The 19,110-nt window shown below is 42.3% G+C and overlaps 1 protein-coding gene across 16 annotated transcripts; it reads left to right on the top strand.

The window, feature by feature from the left end:
* The first annotated feature begins 3,358 nt into the window (after positions 1-3,358).
* On the top strand, positions 3,359-18,164 carry TMEM218 (transmembrane protein 218). 16 transcript variants are annotated; one of them, XM_038005027.2, is made up of 6 exons: positions 3,361-3,508; positions 4,529-4,587; positions 12,334-12,409; positions 12,827-13,023; positions 13,845-13,947; positions 17,456-18,164. In XM_038005027.2, the coding sequence occupies exons 4-6, from the start codon at positions 12,914-12,916 to the stop codon at positions 17,588-17,590; spliced, it is 348 nt and encodes a 115-aa protein (XP_037860955.1). In that variant the 5' UTR covers positions 3,361-3,508; positions 4,529-4,587; positions 12,334-12,409; positions 12,827-12,913; the 3' UTR covers positions 17,591-18,164. The 16 variants fall into 16 exon arrangements, with proteins under 16 accessions (XP_037860959.1, XP_037860960.1, XP_037860952.1 ...); XM_038005035.2 differs by lacking the exons at positions 3,361-3,508; positions 4,529-4,587 and adding exons at positions 3,590-4,154; positions 13,628-13,705; XM_038005031.2 differs by lacking the exon at positions 4,529-4,587 and having other exon boundaries at positions 3,359-3,508; positions 12,837-13,023.
* Positions 18,165-19,110: the final 946 nt, after the last annotated feature.

Raw genomic sequence — 19,110 nt, 5'->3', positions numbered from 1 at the left:
CCTCCCTCCCTCCCTCCCTCCCTCCCTCCCTCCCTCCCTCCCTCCCTCCCTCCTTTCTTTCTTTCTTTCTTTCTTTCTTTCTTTCTTTCTTTCTTTCTTTCTTTCTTTCTTTCTTTCTTTCTTTCTTTCTTTCTTTCTTTCTTTCTTTCTTTCTTTCTTTCTTTCTTTCTTTCTTTTCTTTCTGTCATCCAATGACTTCTGAACTTTTTATTGGCTTCCTGCTCCCCAAAGGGTACCCTGCTTCTGCTGGCTCAGCGCCTCAGAACTTTGGTGTTTTTGGTCTCAGACACCACTTTGCCATCCACTATCCTACACTGTCTTTTGGATGGTTTGCATAGAGTTGCTGCTGTCCAGGGCATCACTACAACCGAAGTCCTCCCCATCTTCCAGCAGGCAGCAGTAGGTGGCAATCTCAGCCTCCAGCTTGACCTTGATGTTCAGCAGGGCCTCATACTTCTGGGCCTGGCATTGCCCCTCTGCCTGGGCCTGTGTCAGCTCTGAATCCGGGTGCAGCAGGGCCCCACTAAGCTGCTCCATATGCATGGCATAGCAGGCCTCCACCTCCCTCAGGCTGTTCTCCAAGCTGGCCTTCAGATTTCTCATTGAGTCTAGGTTTATCTCTAAGGACTGAACTATACAGCTCAGCTCCATGAATGTCATCTCAGCAGCTCCTATTTTGGTGGACTGCGTGGTGACCACTGTGGTGTGGTCCTCAGTCTTCTGGGATCAGTACTTGTCCAGCTCTTCTCAGTTCTTCTGAGCCAGCTCATTATACTGGGCCAGGAGGTCTGCATGATCTTGCTGAGGTCCTGAGACTTGGGGGCATTTACCTCCGTGGTCAACCCAGAGCTGGCAATCAGGGCTTGTAGACCTTTTACTTCCTTCTCTTGGTTCTTTTTCATGAAGAGTAGCTCCTCCTTGAGAGCCTCCATCTCTGTCTCCAGCGGTAGCCGACTGACATTGGTGTCATCAGTGACCTTGTGGAGCCCATAGACGTTGCTCTCCACAGACTGGCACATGGCCAGCTCTGTCTTATACTTGACTCTAAAGTCATCAGCAGCAAGACGGGCATTGTCAATCTGCACAACAACACAAGCATTGTCCACAGAATTTCAAAGATATGAGCCCTCAAGTCCTTGATTGTCATGAAGTAATGCCCCCAGACTCTGACCTGGGGTCTCTTCTTCTCCAAGTGCTCTCAGATTGTGCTCACCAGCCTCTGACTTTCAGTCACCAGAGTCCTCACTCTGTCCAGGTAGGAAGGCCAGGCAGTCATTCAGGCCTTGCATGGTATCCTTCTCATTTTGGATGTCCCCCATTCCTTCCAGATCCCTGGCCATCCTTGCAGCCAGGCCTCCAGACCCCCAGCCACCCCAGAAGCTTATGGAGAAGGACACTGAGGTTCGGGAGCCCAAGCCCCCGAGGCCTGCATAGACTTTGGCTGCACTGCTGATGGACCAGACGATATGGCTGTGTGGCTGGATGAAGTGCAGGGACTGGCAGTTGATGGAGGTGGTAAAGCAAATGGTGAAGCTCATGCTGCCTAAGGAGAAAAGCCATATGACAGGACTCAAGTTCTGTTGAGCCAAGCCCATTTTTAATTTATAGCTTAACTGAAGCCAGTATGAACATTAGAAGTGTAAGAAAGTTAACTTTTCCAATCTCAAACTTTGAACTTTTGACCACTGTCCTCCAAAATATTAAGGTCTCAGAGCCAGTTCTGACCAACTAGTCTACACATTACTTTCCATCATTTGTCTCCATATTATTCTCCAGATACTCAGTGCTCATTCTTGCCTTGGCCTCTTTGCTCAAACTACTTTCTCTCCCTGGATTCTGTTCCACCTTTCCTGTTCCTACTCATATGCTATGACCCAGCATTAGTTCTAGCTCTATGATAAAGACATACACGTTAATTCCAGCCATAACAAAATATCCCCCAAATAATACAAGGGAAGCAGAGCTCTGGAAACTACAAAATGATCTGCAAATATGAAGTATTATTATATTTTGCAGAAATTAATTGTACAATAGGGTTGGCCCATTGTTATATCTTGTTTTAAAGTGTTTCCTAGTTGTTTCATGTGTTGTTGACCTAACATTACAAAACCACAGGCTATTAAGACAGGAGTCACATCTCATTTCTGGTATATCTTCACAGTTCCTGACAGAACATAGCTGCAGTCAACACTCAATTCCAGTGAAATGAATTCATCAAAATAATGAATTTCTTAGCCACAGAGCTTCTCACTGGCCCAAGTAATGTTAAGTTGCTAAACACACAAGAAATCATTGGTTACGTTATGTGACTGCAAATGAAGCCTTGAAAGTAGAATAAATTTGAGACGTGCAGTTGATGAAATTCAAGCATCTTCTTCTTTTTGGTTCATAAAGCTGTGATTCAGGAGAATTCCTTAAATCAGAGATGCAGTGCTCTAAGATTGAATAGTTTGCTTCATGGTATTTCTGAATTTTGTTTAGGGTCAAAGGTTCAAACGGTGCAACTCTCCAATTTGGTATTGATTTTTGTTTTCCCTTCTTGATTCAGTGGTGGAGCACATAGCCTGTCTGTCCTGCTTCCTTTAGTTGTCCTGATTGATGCATCTTTTGGTCTAACAGGCCATAGCCTCAAAGCAAAGTCATGGCAAGCTTTAGTTGGCAGTAAGGTAACAGCAGTCTGCCAATAGCGTGGGCCAACTCCAGTTCCAGCAGCCTGGCGGCAGAGGGTTTACTTGATGGACCCAGGGCCGCTTCCCCAGTCTGTCCCGCGGGTAGAATGATCCTTGCCTTAGTCTGCTTCGCAAGGCTAATGGAAGAATTAAATGCCAAATAAAATAAGGCGAGATAAAGATAAATGAAGTGTGCCGTTATTATAACTGGTACTTCGTCCTCAGTTCCCTCCAGGAGGGTTGTTGGGGCACCTAATGAACGGGCCTAAGCTGACTTGTCCCCCACATCTTGCGCCCCACTCGAGCCAGTGGGTTGGGGAGTGAGATGTTCATCAGACCCCAGAAAACGCACTTATGTCTAGACGGCTGTGCAGCTCTGCGGAGTTCCAGATCTGAGCCGCCCAGCCCTGCCCCTTCGCTGCCTGGATGCGCAATCTCTATGGTGACAGAGAGTGGGCCGGAAGAAGCCTCTCTCTTCCGCCCAACAACCCGCCCTCGGGCTAGACTGACCAATGGCCCAACGAGTTACGGAGAGATGATGTGATTGACATGGGGGGGTGTGGCGTGCAGCTCGGACCGCTGCTACCCAACCCAACTGAGGTCGGTCCAAGCGCCGACAGGCACCGACCAATCGGAGGGCGTAACATAGGGTGACGAGCCAACCCACCGCGCTCGGCGTTGCCGGGAGCCGCGCTAGGCGTAAGCTAATAAAGAAGAAGTTGGGCGTTGAGAGAGCGACGCTGATTAGTGAATGTTAAATCACCTGAATGAAAGCCCACTTGTGATTCGCCCTAAGTAAACAGGAGCCCGGTGGGCTGGAACGGGCCGGAATCTGAGGTGTGAGTACTGCCTGGGTGGACAGTGGGATCCAGGTGAGGGGGGCAGAGGTGAGGAAAGCAGGGCGGCTGCGGAGAAGGGAGAAAAGTGGCGGGTCGGGCTGAGGTGGTTGGAAGAAGGCGTGGGCGGACGGCGGTGCACGGACCTCGCAGACCGCCCTTACCGCTGATCTGGCCCCAAGGCCCGGCTAATAAATACTTAATGGGAGGCAGAGAAGGAAGGGCTGTTTTGTGTTTCATACCCTTAAGAAAAGGAAGTGTCAGTGCCTGATTCAGATCTCTTATGATCAAGACCTTAATCCCTCTCCAGCTACTGGGAGGTGGCCAGGTGAACATTCTGAAGACGAGACATGGGGGGTATCGTTTTCCTGTCGTCAGTTTGAATCTGCAGCAGGGTTGGGGAGAAGCTTAGAGTTCCAGTAGAGTGTTCCCAGGCTGCAGTGCTGTGAGATGCAGAGAGCGGAGAGACCGAGGCTCTGCAGCCGTTCCGACCCACAACACCGTCCAGGAGAGAGACGCAAGGACGAGACCTAGGTTTACTGATCCTCCTTTTCTATCAACGTGTTAAGAGCAGATGCTACATCGGTGGCATTTTGGGAGCTTGGCAACTGATTTTTTTCCCAGGCTTGCATTTTATCTCATTACAAAGGTAGAGGCGTTATTCTAATATTTTAAAATTCAAAAGATAGTGAAGTGTTTAAAGTAGAAACATAAAAGTGTGAAAGTAACCGCCCAGTTATTTTTGAAGGGTTGGAAAACAGCTATAAAGCAAAGTGGAAAGAACTGTTGCAGAAGAGCACTTCACTCCTGTAACCCACTGTTTTCTGTTGCTTTCAAGGGCTTGAGTCAGTGTGAAAATCGGGGGATGGGTGAGATATCTCCCACCAGCAGCAGCACTTAGGCCACATTACCCTCTGAGGAATCCACATTTGTCTTAGGTAGTAAGTCATCTTATAGTGGCCGTTAGTATTCTCACTCATGATGATCAGCCTGGTGATGAGTACTGTGTTTTTAATCCATTAGGTTACCTGTGCAGGGATCAGTCAATTTATTCCTATTTTCTCTGACAGCTGGATGAAAGGGTATGTAGAAACAACCATTAAATGAACACACACATCTAAAAGGTTTTGAACAAACTCTTTCCAGAGAAAAACCTCACAGCATTGAGCACAGAAGGAAAACATTGGCCTTGTAGTTGCTCTTGTCAGCTGCTGAACTGTTCAAATTTAAATTATTTTTTTCCACTCCAATCTGCCTGCTTTAAATGCCACAGATATTGAGTAAATGGACTTACCTTGAAATCAGGTTGGCCAAGCCATCACTTCTCAAAGAAGGTTTACTGACGGCGTGAACAGTAAATAAAAACACTTTCGTTTTAGTATTTTATTGTATTGTACTCAATAACAATAATTTAGCCATTCTAATATGGGAAATTATCACAGATATTATTATCACATTGAAATAAGATAAAAATGACTAGATGTTCTCTCTTCCCCTATAGCAGCACTCTATACTATACTCAGCCCTTCTTTTCTATGCTTTGTAAGAAAATGTATAGTTTGCTTGTAAAATTATGAGCTCCATTCTTAAAAGAGCTTGGGAATATTTATCTTATTTACTTTAAAGCTATACCATATGTAAACCCAATGTCTCATGAACTCTTAAGCTACTAAGGGGGATTGAAGGGCAACATTTCTAATGGTGCCAGCCAGCTTCAACTACCATTTGCCCTCTATTCTAACTGTTAGAGTGAATCCAAGTCTTCTAGGTTATTTGTGTAATATCCAGAATAGCACAAATTAAATTTAAATAGTTGTTTTCTTAAGGGCAGCACCGTCAGGTCCGTCAACTAAGCTAGAAAACTTGTGTCATTTCTAACACCTTCTCCCTTGACACAGCTGAGACTGGAGTTCAGACCCGCATCTCTTACCTGGAGAATTGCGTTTCCTAACTGATCACCCAATTCATATGCATCCTGCTGCCCATTTCCTTTTTAAAAATTAAAAGTTATCACAAAAAATTTAAAAACAGAAAACAGTACATTGGGTAGTATAATATCTATGTTTCACCAATCAGATTAGTACATATTAACATTCTGGCACACCCGTTCAAGTTTTTTATTTTAAAGAAATAAAACATCACAGATTTAGTTCAGATCCCTTTTATTTCCACTCCCAACACCATTCCCTTTTCTTCCTCCCTCTCCAGAGGCAAACAGTCTTTTGAAATTGTCATACATCATTTATGCCCATGTTTTTATACTTTTGCTGTATATATGTACATCAGAAACAATACATATTACTGTTTACATTGTATTTAATTAAAAAAATACAAGTAGTATCGTACTGTGGGTTCCATTTTGCAACTTGGTTTTGTCACTCAACATTGTTTTTTTGATATATTCACATCAATACATATAGATCAAATTTCATTTTAAATATTCATTATGAATATATAATATTGTATCTGTTCCCTGATTGATGGACATTTAAATTTTTTCCTGATGTTTTGCTATTGTAAACAAAGCTGCAATAAACACCTTGTACATGTCTCTTTATGCAAGAGCTTTCTAGAACAGTGGTTCCCCAAAGAGATGTTACTGCCCATTTTAGGGTGTTTTGGAATTTGTGAAGATATATTTTGTTACTCTTTGATTGGAGGCACTACTGGGGTTTACAGATCAGGAATGAGGGATACTGGATGTTGTGTAATGTATGGCACAGTCCTCACAACGAAGAATTGTCCTGTATCCTGTGCAACTTTTGAGTATCCCACAAGATACTCATTTATTATTATCTGAGTCTAGAGCCTAACTCCAGTTTTTGTATAAACATAATGTATTTTTGGCACAGTTTAATATAGTAAAATTTCCAGGAATGCAGCTCTAATGTAAATCAGAGGAAAATTATACTTATTTGTGGTTTGGAACTTTAACAAGAGTTGTTCATCACTCTAGCAAATCACATAACTGAAGGCAGCACAGCTCGTGGTATTTGAGTTGCCAGAACAACACACCTGCATAGTCTGCATTTGAAGCTTTTGCGTTCGTGGTGATTCTAAGTTTAGGTGCAAGCATCTGACTACTGTACTTCATTACGTATTCTAGTGTAGTCAGCCTGAACATTTGTATATTTAAACATATGCTATTTCATTACGAATTACTTTCCATTTAAAATCGACTTCTGTATATCATACAGAGATCTAGTTTTATTATTTTCCTACTGGAGAATCATTTGTCCCAGCACTATCTATGAAGTTCTTTACCCACTGAATCATAAAGCCAGCTCTGTGCTTATAGGAAGTTCTCACAAATGCACGGATCTGTTTCTGGGTTCTTGATTTTATACCACTGGGCCATGTGTCTTTGTGCCACTATCACACTGTTTTAATTACGTTGGTTTTTTAATGTGTCTTGCGGCAGTGGGTAACAAGAAAGGCAAGTTGCCATCCTAGTTCTCAAAATTGTTTTGGCTATTCTTGGGTTTTTTGCTCTTCCATATGAATTTAGGATCTGTTTTCAAGTTCCACAAAAAATTGTTTTTAGACGTTGGTTAGAATTGCATTGAATTTATAGGTTAAGGAAAATTGAGATTTTTTAATTGAACCATCCCATCCAGGAACACAGGTTATTTCTCTGTTCAGGTCTGCTTTATTTCTCTACCCAGGGCTTTACTGTTCAGGTCTGCTTTATTTCTCTAATCAGGTCTCTCTCTCTCTTTTTTTTTTTTTTTGGTCTTTGAATAAAGTTTTATAATTTTAGCTATACAAATCTTACTTATCTTTTGTTATAGTCATATTTATAGAGATATACATATACATATCCACATCTTTTTGTTATGAAAGTTTCAAATATATTCAGATGTATAGAAAATTCCAGGATAGCAAACATCTACATACTCATCACCCAGCTTCAACAACTAGCTCATGACCAGTCTTATTTCATGTCAGTTACTTCACCTCCTCTCACTCAGATAATAGAAAGCTCCTAGAAACCCTTTTCTGTTATCTGTAATGTGCTACATGTGTGTATGCATATATCTTTATCATACTCTTTTAACAACATAATAGCATATTTTTCAATAATGTTTTTTCACTGATAATACAAACAGCAATTTCCCAATACTATCAATTATCTGTATATTCTTCAGATTTTGTATATTTCCCAATACTATCAATTATCTGTATATTCTTCAGATTTCCCCAATCATTTCATAGAAGGTTTTTGCAATGCTTTGTTTGAATCAGGACCAAATAAGGGTCCATATACTACACTTGGCTGACACATCTCTTGATATTCTTTCTGTAAACATTTTAGTGAAGGGTAATACACATACAGAAAAGTATATAAATCCTAAGTGCATGGTTAGATACAACATCACTGTATGAATAAAGCCAGGTGACCAAAACCCAGATCAAGAAACAGAATTTTATCAGCATCTCACTGAACCCCCTACAGTCACTATGTTTCACAAGCCAACCATACCCCTGACCTCTAGCGCCTAAAATTAGTTTGACCTGTTTTTGAACATTATATAAATGGAATCATATACTATGAACTCTTTAGCCTCTAGCTTTTTTTCATTCAATATTTGTGAAATTCATCCACATTGTTGAGTATAGTTGTAGTGTGTTCTTTCTCATTGCTTTATACCATTCTCATTGCTTTATACTACATAATGCTTTATATACTGTATGAATGAATAGATTGTAGAGTACTATATCCACTCTATTGGTAGATATTTGGATTGTTTAATGTTTTAGCTATTTCAGGTAGGGCTGCAATGTCTTTGTTTTGAACTTAGGTGTGCATTTCTGTTGGGAATACATCTAAGAATAGAAGAGCTGGATGTAGGGTGCATTTATATTTAGCTTTATTAGATACTTCCAATAGTCTCCAAAGCAGTGGTTAACAAATTATGGCCCTTGCCAGCCATATATGAGGGTTCCAGTTACTCCACATCTTTGTCAACACTTGGTGTTGTCTGTCGTTTCATGTTAGCCATTCTGGTGGGTATATGAAGCTACTGAATTTGGTTTTCATTTGCAATTTCTGGATGACTAATGAAGTTGAGCACCTTTTTACATATTTATTCTCATTCAGGTATCCTCTTTCTCAAGTGTTTATTCTTTTTTATCTGCCTGATCTATCAGTTTCTGAGACATATTTAAAATCTCTCACTAAATTAGTGGTTTTATCCATTAATTATAGTACTTCTGTCAGTTTTGGCTTTATATATTTGGAGGTTTTGTTGTTAGGTTCACATTTGTTTCAAGTTGTATCTTTTTACTGAATTGTTCCTTTTGTGACTGTTCTTAGTAATATTTTTCAGAGCTTTACATCTATTTTGCTTGGTACTAATATTACTTCAGTAGCTTTTATTTTGTTTCGCTTTTTTTTTTCAACTGTGGCTTAAAACAAAAACAAAAACAAAAAAACATAAAATTTCCTGTCTTAACCATTTTTAAGAGTGCAGATCAGCAGTGTTAAGTATATTCACAGTGTTGTGAAACAGAGCTCCAGAACGTTTTCATCTTGCAAAACTGAAACTCTATACTCATTGACAATCTCCCTATTCCCTCCTTCCCTGGTTTTTGTCTTGTTAATATTTGCTTTGCATGTCTTTCTCAATCTCTTTATTTTCAGCCTCTCATTATACTTTCTGTAGAACTTTTGTACACAGCTATTTTTAAAAAGAAAAATCTAAGAGAATTTCTTTTAGTAGCCAAATATAATGTTTCCTTGTACTACGATTACTGCTGTATTTGGGTTCATTTTTACAATCTTATTTTGTATTTTCCATTTTCCTTGCTTATTCTTTGTTCTGCCACCTACCTCACTACCACTGACCCTTGCCCCACTTTCTGTTTTCTTTACTTTTTATTCACTTTACTAGTATAGAAGCTATTTTTTCTATTTCTGTTGCTTGCTGTTTACCTATGTTTTTTAAAACTTGTGTACTTAGCTTAAAAAACATATACCTCCTCCAAAACAAAATAACTGTAGAATGCTTTAACTTTGAACTATCCTTTTCCATCTACCATATAACTGTTGAGTAATATTTAGTTCTTTCTGATTTTTAACCCCTCAAAAATTGTCATTATTACAGAAATCTTTACTGTCAATATTTCTTAGTATTTTTCTCACCAATCTTCCTACATCTCATACCTCCTTTCTTGGTTCATTTTCCTTCTTGCTGAAATATGTCTCTGAGTAGCTCTTCCACTGAGGATCCATGAGAGATGAACTACATTTCACCCTTTGTATGTCTGAAAACATCTTTATTTTACACTTACTCTTGAGGGAGTCTTGCATGCCAGCCTGTGGGTTTAGTTTTGTCTCTGCTGGGATCCAGTGGGTTCTCACTTTTAGTCTAGTTTTCATGTTAATCTTTCTATTTGGGTTCCCGTATCACACTGGTAGTATTGACTCTCACACATGGATATGATGTGGGGTGGGGAATCAGATTTCTCTTGGGCTGTTGTTTTTTGACCTGTGGCCTGAAGCACTCAGCCAGCTTTCTTCCAGCTAAGTCAGTAGCAAATTTTTTAGACCCTATTTCAAGAACTGGTCAGCCCTGTGAGGGCCCAGCTTTCTGCCTTGTTCCCATTGCTAGTTCTTTGCCATCGTGGGCTTGAGACCTTATCTGCCTTGAAGAGAATCACCCTGAAGGTCTGTATCAGGCAATAGTACCCCCATAGACTTTTAGGCTCAGCTCAGGCCTTGAGTTACATTTTTTTTATAGCACTTAATGATTTTTCTTTATTGTTTTCGAGCTCTGCTGTGTACTAAATTCTTCTTGTTCCATTTTATTGAACATTTCTGTGTTTGCTGTTGTATGAGGCACTTCCCTTGTTAACTTCTGTCCAGCATATTGACCAGAGGTTACAGCATCTTTCTAAAACTCCGTATGATCCTTTCACTCCCTCACCTGATGTTTGTGGACTTGTTAGCACTGTGTCATTTATTCCTCCCACAGATACTTGTCATGTATAATCTCTGTGCTAAGAACTGGAGTTACCACAGTGAGAAAGATACCAGGTCTCTGCCTTCGTGGAGTTTACCATTCTAGTTGGAGAGACAGAAAATAAACTTGTAAACAAATAAATGAAAATATTAACTAGTTCTGTGAAAAGTGCTCTGAAGGAAATAGAGTGATGGAGAGTCAGTGTTTGAGGATTACTTTAGAGAAGACACTCAGGGAACACCTCACTGAGGAGTGACATTTAAGCAGAAATCAGAAGGCTGAGGAAAGCCAGTCCTACAAATAGTAGCAGGCGTGCTTCGGGTTGAGAGTTAGTTCCAGGCATTGGAAACAGCAAGTACAAACACCCAGAGATGGGGAAACCCTGGGCATGTTAGTGAGATGGTGCCCATGTGGCCCTAATGGGGGCAGACTGCTCCCCAGAGAAGTTAGGCATGCAGGTGGGCCCCAGGTCCCATCTCCCCTCACTCTGTCATCTTTTCACTCTGATTCTTTCTTAAACGTGCCTGTGTGGAGTACTTCCTTTGTAAAGCCCCTCTCTCTATTGCCATTCCCACTGCACTTCGCTTTTACCATTACTCAGAATGTAATATGGACACTTGTTTTCAGGACAGTGTTCTCCAATAGACCCTGAGCTTCTGTCAGAAGATACCTTATTCACCTTTGGCATCCCCAGCTTATAGTGCAGTGCTTTACATGGCAGGCACATCATAAATGTTGATTCAATAAATGTATTTTTTTAGCAGTTCATACTTAGACCCTCCTTTCCCATAACTTTGTAACTTCTCATAGCTAATGTTTTCGTGGTATTTAAGCCATGAGGGTAAAGAAAACCAGCAACCTAGAGGAGTGTGTTTGCTTAAGACTTGTCTCTGATGCTGAAAAGGAAAACCAGGGGAGGTAGTGCGGTGTGCTGTTCCTCTGCTGTGAGTCGAATGGTGCTCCCCAAAAATTTATGTCTACATCCTCACCCCTGGAATCTGTGACTGTGACCTCGTTTGACAAAAGGGTCTTTGCAGATTTAATTAAGTTAAGCATCTCAAGATAATACTAGATTATTTGTACAGACCCTAAATCCAATGACAAGTACCCTTACAGGAGACAGAAAAGGTGAAGACAGACACAGCAGAATGCCATGGAAAGATGGAGGCAGAGACTGGTGTTGTGAATTAAAAGCCAATGAATGGTGCCTGAGCTACCAGAAGTTGGAAGAGGCAGGGAAGGATTCTCCCCTAGAGCAGCCATCCCCAATCTTTTTGGCACCAGGGACTGGTTTCATGGAAGACAGTTTTTCCACAGGCGGATGCAGGGCAATGGTTTCAGGATGAAACTGTTCCACCTCAGATCTTCAGGCATTAGATTCTCCTAAGGAACCTGCAACCTAGATGCTTTGCACATGAAGTTCACAATAGGGTTCGTCCTGCTATGAGAACCTAATGCCGCCACTGATAGGACAGGAGGCAAAGCTTAGGCAGTAATGCTGGCTTGCCTGCTGCTCACCTCCTGCTGTGCAGCCCAGTTCCTAAACGGCCATGGACCAGTGCCAGTCCATGGCCCAGGGGTTGGGGACCCCTGCCCTAGAGCCTTTGGAGGGAGTACAGCCCTGCTGACACCTTTATTTTGGATTGCTGGCCTCTAGAACTGTGAGAAAACAAATTTCTATTTTGAGCCGCTAATTAGGAAACTAATAGGTACCCCATCGCGCTTATATTTCACCCATCTGTAACATGGCTATAGTCATACTTTTCTCAGAAGCTTCACGCTGGGATTGAATGAAATATGTTTGCATGGCACTTAGCACACATATATGTTCAAAAATAGTGATGGCTGTTCCTCTTCTTTAAGGACTGAGAGTTTTCGTCCTCTTGAATAAGAACTCGACAATAGACTGAGAACTTTCTGTCTTGTGTTCGATTGCCTGGTGAGTCAAAGCTCACACCATGGATTTAACCTGAGAGCTTCAACTTCTGCTTTGGCCCTGGAGTTCCTTCCCATGCCCCAGTGTCTTCTAACAGTTCTTAGGGTTTTGTATCAAGAGAGGGTTCCGTTTTCTCCCGTGGGCTGGGGGAAGAGGTCAAAGTAGAACTCAGGTACCAAATTTGAAAGGAAATACTCAGAAAGACCTTCTGAGTGCAGAGCAGAGAACACCCCTCTCAGTCCCTGCCAAAGAGAAAGGCTTTGGCTTCTAAATTTCCAGCTTCCATTAAGGGGCTCTGGGACTGGACATTTCTGAAAATTAATGACCTGTACTGAGTAATCCTCCTAACACGCTGATCATCAGAAAATTCCCTGTACTGAGTTTAGGCTTTCTGTATTTGTCTGAATGCCTTCATGGGAGTGCGTGGCAGGAAGGCGGCGCTGGAGCCCAGAGGACACTTGATCGTGCGGCGCGCAGGGCGGGGGGCCGCCGCTGTCACCCCGCGGGATGGCTGGCACTGTGCTCGGAGTCGGTGCGGGCGTGTTCATCTTAGCCCTGCTGTGGGTGTCAGTGCTGCTGCTGTGTGTGCTGCTGTCCAGGGCCTCCGGGGCGGCGAGGTAAGGCATTCTTTCCAGCTGGGAGTCCCAGGTAAAGCAATTAGAGGCAAAATCGCTGATGCTCATTAAACATTTAGAATTTAAGAGATCAGTTTTGTAATTACTGGCAGTTTGAATGAGTTGCATTTTAACCTCTTTTTATAAGCACGAACTGTGTTATTTATGCTCGGAAGCCGAGATGGGAGAAGGAAGTGGTGTGCTTGAGTTCTAACTGCGGCAAGAAATTCTGCTTTCACTGCTGATTGAATTTCTGGAGGTCGTACATGTGTGTGTTTATGAATTGTTCAGATTTATGGCAGAGGCTTGGTCCGGTCCCCGAGGCTCTAGCCCTGGACCCAGGAAAACTAAAGCAACATGTGATGAGTTGGGCCTGCTTTCTGTATCACGCGTTGCCTTCAGAACAGGGTTAGGCCATAAACCGACTCTGAAAAAACTGTAGAGTTGCACCAAGATAGTGTTAGTATGAAGCAGAGAGTTGTAGAATTTTCTAAAGTATTCTGTTCTAAAAACAACAGAAGTGGAGGTGGAGAGGGGATGCTTTGGTTTTTCTCGATTATGACTTTGGGCAGAAGTAAAAATAAAAACTACACATTTCCGTTCCTAGGAATTGGGAATTACCAAGAATAAACGGGAATGCACCTAGCTGGTATGTGTCTAGGAAGAAGGACTTTGGCATGAAGAGGTTGTTGACAGCAGGTCTCTGGACATTGTTAAGGGACTGAAACATAGAACATTGGCTCCAAGGAAGAGTCTTTCCAGACCTAACTGATCAGAGAAAAAACTCTAAACAGTGCTTTTAATATTTGTCTTTTTGACCCCAGGTTCTCTGTCATTTTTTTATTCTTCGGTGCTGTGATCATCACGTCAGTTCTGTTGCTTTTCCCACGAGCTGGTGAATTCCCAGCCCCAGAGGTGGAAGTTAAGGTAAAGCTGTTGGTTTTGTTTTGCCTCCTGAGCTGTAACTCTTGTTTCTCTTCATCTGTATGTCCATCCTGCCCTCGGTGTTCTCTGACACCGGGTTTCCCAAGATGTCAGAATTGTAAAGTTCAACCAATGGTAGGGAACGTTCAGAGAGAGTTTTAAGTTTCCCTGCCCCTTCACTCAGGAAAAGAATCTTACTCTAAATTCCGCCTCCAACCCCACCAGGCAGTTATTTGCCTGATTTGGTCTCATCTCCAGTTTGCATCAAGTTGAAAACAGCCTGTTGGAAAGCCACATCGTACCACTGGGACAGAAAAAAAAAGAAAATGAAATAAGGATAGTCACAGGCCTGCACCCGAGATGGAAGTGTTCCCATTCCTGGCAGCCTGGGCTCCTAACCGCAGATCCTGGACTGAAACTGATGTGGTGCCCTGAGGGTGCTGAGGACATGCTTCTCCAACTGCATGTGCTAGAATTTTCCCAACAGTCTTCTGGGAGTTCTTTGGTCCTCATGCCTGGGACCATACCTGCCAGCACCCACGTCTTTAAATGGATTTTTATCATCTCTCTCAGAGTCCTTCTCTGGAGTTCTTTACCAAGGCATTGCCATGCCTGGCTGGTCTCAGACCCATGGGATCTTGACAATGGCATTGACCTCTTCTGTCCCATTACTCCTTCTCACAGCTTTCCTCTTAACCTTCATTTTGATGTTTTAAGTGATAGTCATGAAAATAGCTAAAATTCTTTAAGGGATTTCTGTGTGCCAGGTCCTGTGCCAAACACTTTGTTTGCATTGTCTCATTTAAACCTCAGAACAGCCCTAAGTAGTATGACATAGGTACCATTATTATCCCCATTTTATAGGTAAGAACACTGAGTCTGTCAGAGGTTAAGGTAACTTGCCCAAGGCCACATAGCAAGAGGCAGAACAAGGATTCAAGCTGAGGTATGTCTTCAAAATCTTCATGTTGAGAACTTAACAGAATATCCAGGGCAGTCCCAGAGAGCTCATGGGTTAGCATTTTGACACTAGACAACAACAGTATACAAGAATATACATGTAACTTTTGAACTAAAATCGACACTCTAGGATTAACTATGGCAAGAGGAAGGAAATTAAACTCCAAGGGAAATAGTACTTACCACACGCAATTAAGGAATTATTTCCATTGATGCCAGTTTGTTGTCAGTATTTGGAAAATACTCTGGAGGTCTGGGTACCACGTGTGTGAGCCGGGGCAAATTCCCACCTCACTTATCTTTTTTTTGTTTTTTGTTTTTTGTTTTTGAGAGAGAGTCTTGCTCTGTCGGCCAGGCTGGAATGCGGTGGCACGATCTCAGCACACTGCAACCTCCGTCTCCTGGGCTCAAGCAGTTCTCCTGCCTCAGGCTCCTGAGTAGCTGTGATTATAGGCATGTGCCACCACACCCAGCTAATTTTTTTATTTTTAATAGAGATAGGGTTTCACCATGTTGGCCAGGCTGGTCTCGAACTGACCTCAGATCACTCAGCCTCAGCCTCCCAAAGTGCTGGGATTACAGACGTGAGCCACCGAACCCAGTCGCTTTCCTTGTCTTTTAATGGGGAGAGTGATGTAGGCTGCCACATTTCTGGATGCTGCAGATATAAATATTGGGAGAAGGGCACAGAGCAAACACATTTTTGAAATCAATCCCTCTATTCTCTGTCATATGAGTTTCAGACCCAGGAGGCAAGAATGGGGTTTGAGCAAAATACTTTTGTCAGCATGGCCGACAGAATTGGAGTTCTCATTTTCAGGTTTTGAGAGCTGGCCTTTGCAGCAGCCTGGCTCAATGCGGTATCAATAATACATGGCCTGGGCCTTCTGCACCCAGGGCCTGCTAATTGGCTAATTAAAAAGTGAAACGTGTCGAACGAGCAAACATGTGGCCCGCAAGAGACTTGTTCAGTACCAGAGCCAAGGTCAAAGTTATGTTAAAGCTGTTTTATCAAACTGACCTTTGTTGTAAGTTGACTGTTGGGGTAATCTCTGGAGCAGCTGAGGTGTCTTTGGATCTCGGTGATCCCACCAGGGCTTGGGTCTGAGAGGTGCTTTGTGTATGGCCGCTGTGTTAGTTTTCTATCGCTGCTGTAACAAATCGTGTGAACTAATGGCTCACAACACAGATGTATTATCTTACAGTTCTGTAGGTTAGAGTCCAAAATCAGTCTCATTGGGCTAAAACCAAGGGGTTGGCAGGGCAGCATTCCTTTCTGGAGGTTCTATTGGATAATCCATTTCCTTATCTTTTCCAGCTTCTAGAGGCTGCTCGTATTCCTTGGCTGACAGCCCCCTTGCTCTATCTTCAGAGCCAGTGACATCACACCTCACTGATGCTTCCATCCTCACCTCTCTTGCTCTGACCCCCTCTTCCACCTCCCTATTCAACTTACAAGGATCCTTGTGATTACATTGGGTCCACCTGGATTGGATAATCCAGGTTATTCCCGCCTTTTTTAAGGGCAACTGATTGGCAATCTTAATTCTCCTTTAACATATAATCTAACTTATTCACAATTTCTGGGGATTAGGATGTGGATATCTTTGGGCCGTTATTCTGTCTACCATAATTGCCTTTCAGGTGCTTTGGATTCTCTCCTAGGTACTGGGATTTCAAACCTGTGAAGTCAGTCAGCCACTTGGTTGGTGGTGTTGCTCCATTAGGTCTGTAGATTAAATTGCTTTTTCCTGCCCAAATTTAAGCACCACCATTTGGATCTGGGGAGAGTGGAGCTCTGGAAGGGGACAGTGAACAAGTGGGTAGCGCCAACACCAATTATAGGGTTTTATCAGCAAAGACCAACATCTTTGGGGCCTCAAGTGTAAGGCCAGGCAGCCCATTGTCTGCTTTGGGGCAAGTTACCTATCCTCTTAGTGTTTTAGTATCTCAGGTAAATTACCATTTTCCCTGCCCTGTGGCAAGGGACTCTTCTGCTGACAGCTTTAAAGTTAAGTCACCTTTCATTTTGAAAATGAACCCTCCTGAAATGGCAATGGATTGATGATTTTGGGGGTTGGGTCTTAGATACATGGGAGTTTATTATTTATTATTATACATAGGAGTTTATTATGCAACTATATATTATTGCATTTTCATGTATGTTTAAAATTCTCTGTAATAAAATGTGTTTTAGCAACAACAAAAATGAGCCTTTCTAGGACCCAGCAAAAGCTTCTCATTAACTCTTTCAGATAATGGATTTCAGAATATAAAATAATTCATCCAGGGACTTCAAAGTGTCTACCAACCTCCTAAATTGAGCCATTTGTTCCCTGTACCTCATTGATCCCTTCTTGACCTGTGTCTTCTGCTCAGGGAGTTGAGGAAAAGATTCTTTTTTCTCCATGTACAGAGGAGACTCAGGGCAGGATGTTACTGGAAGTTACACTCATGAACTAACTCTTGGCCCACTCATCACAGAGTTCAGATTAACCCAGCCAGGGTGCCTAACTGGTAGTAATTTCATTTTGATGTTTTCTTTCTCCAGATTGTGGATGACTTTTTCATTGGCCGCTATGTCCTGCTGGCTTTTCTTAGCGCCATCTTCCTTGGAAGCCTCTTCTTGGTTTTAATCCATCACGTTCTGGAGCCCATCTATGCCAAACCACTGCGCTCCTACTGACCACTCTTCGCGAAAACGAAAACCTGTTCTCTCCTTCATTGTGATGACATCGATGAGCAGAAAGGCACTATTCAGAGCCTTGTTTTGACAGCCCTCCTGCCTTAAGACTGGAGGAGTGTCCGTCCATCACCAAGACAAATCTCCTGAGTCCTGGCTTCCAGAAACAGGATTGCCAAATTGTCCCTGTGGGGCTAGATTCTTACCAGCTTAAGAAGGATATTGCTATCTTCTTAGTACCTGTACCTTAGGATTTCCAACTGTTTTGAAAGGGAAATAGTAACAGTGATCTGCTTAGAGTGGATTTTCACTCAAGTCCTTAGTGAGTGGATTTTGGGGAAAGGAGCACATGGGCTTCTGGTTCTTTTTGATAATATATAAAATTCTTCATTATGAAGTTGCGGTCGTTTGCAAAGGAGAGGCATTCAAATTTGAAAGGTTATTTTAATGTGATAATTTGGAAGACTTACTCAAATGTTGGTCATTGACCACTCTGTGCATATATTTCTGCAGAGCTCTATAAAGGCAATGAGTGTTACTTCCCTCTGCTCTAATAAAGCAATAAATAATAGCTAAAGGGCTGACTTTCACTTTGAACTCTTGGCCACGGCTTTTTGAATCAAGTATCTTTAGGTTTCCTTGGGATTAGAGAAAAGGTATGGAAATATTGTCTTTTTTTGTTGTTGTTGTTGTTGTTTTTTGGTCTTGCCATGTATCTGTAGGTTTTTTTCTTCCATGATGTGGTGGGCTCTGTGTGCCTTATTTAATTACCATGAGTCCATTTTGGGGTGTCTTCTCTTTTCATCTTTGTAGCCCTTTCTCCAAAGCTAGTGAGGAAGGTATATTCTCAACATTAGATATAACTTTATACCTGTCTCATCTCCGAGACCAAATGAAATTTGCATTAAATGGAGGGGCTCTGGTCAGGTTCCACTTTGGAAGTCTGATCCTGACTTCCTAGAGCCATTTGAAAAAGAGTCTTCTGGCTTAAAATTAAGAATCAAGAAAACAAGTTGGAAAGAGATCACTGATGGAGTACGTGCTCTATGCCAGTAGCACACTAATTCCTTTGGGGTTTAATTTATTTAATTTTTACAACAGTCTCATTTTTATCATCCCCACTTTAAAGCAGAAAAACCGGAAGCTTAAAGAGATCAACTGACCTGCCCAAGCTTCACCTGACAGCCAGTGTGCAAACCCAGGTGTGGTAAAACCCAGGGCTTGTCTCGGAAAGAAAACACACTAGGCTTTGTGGAACTCTGAGAGCTTGAGGTAGGTTAAGGCCACTGTTCCTTCACTTTCTTTCCTCAGTCCTGTTTTCAGGGTAGAAGGTACCCAGTCCTGCCACCCCAGAGGCGACTAAGCTCTAAATTCAAGAAGAAAGAACAGCCCATTGAGAGTCATGGTCTGGTGAGGGGCAGGTATAGTTATCCCTACATGGAACCATTTCCTTTATCTTACTTAGTTTGCAAAAACTTTGCAGATAAGGCTTTGTACAGAAAACTTCAAAGGAAATAGTTTCC

Source organism: Chlorocebus sabaeus, chromosome 1 (assembly GCF_047675955.1).
Source record: "Chlorocebus sabaeus isolate Y175 chromosome 1, mChlSab1.0.hap1, whole genome shotgun sequence".
NCBI lineage: Eukaryota > Metazoa > Chordata > Mammalia > Primates > Cercopithecidae > Chlorocebus > Chlorocebus sabaeus.
The sequence above is the reverse complement of the archived record's forward strand: the minus strand, read 5'-3'. Positions and strand labels throughout refer to the sequence as shown.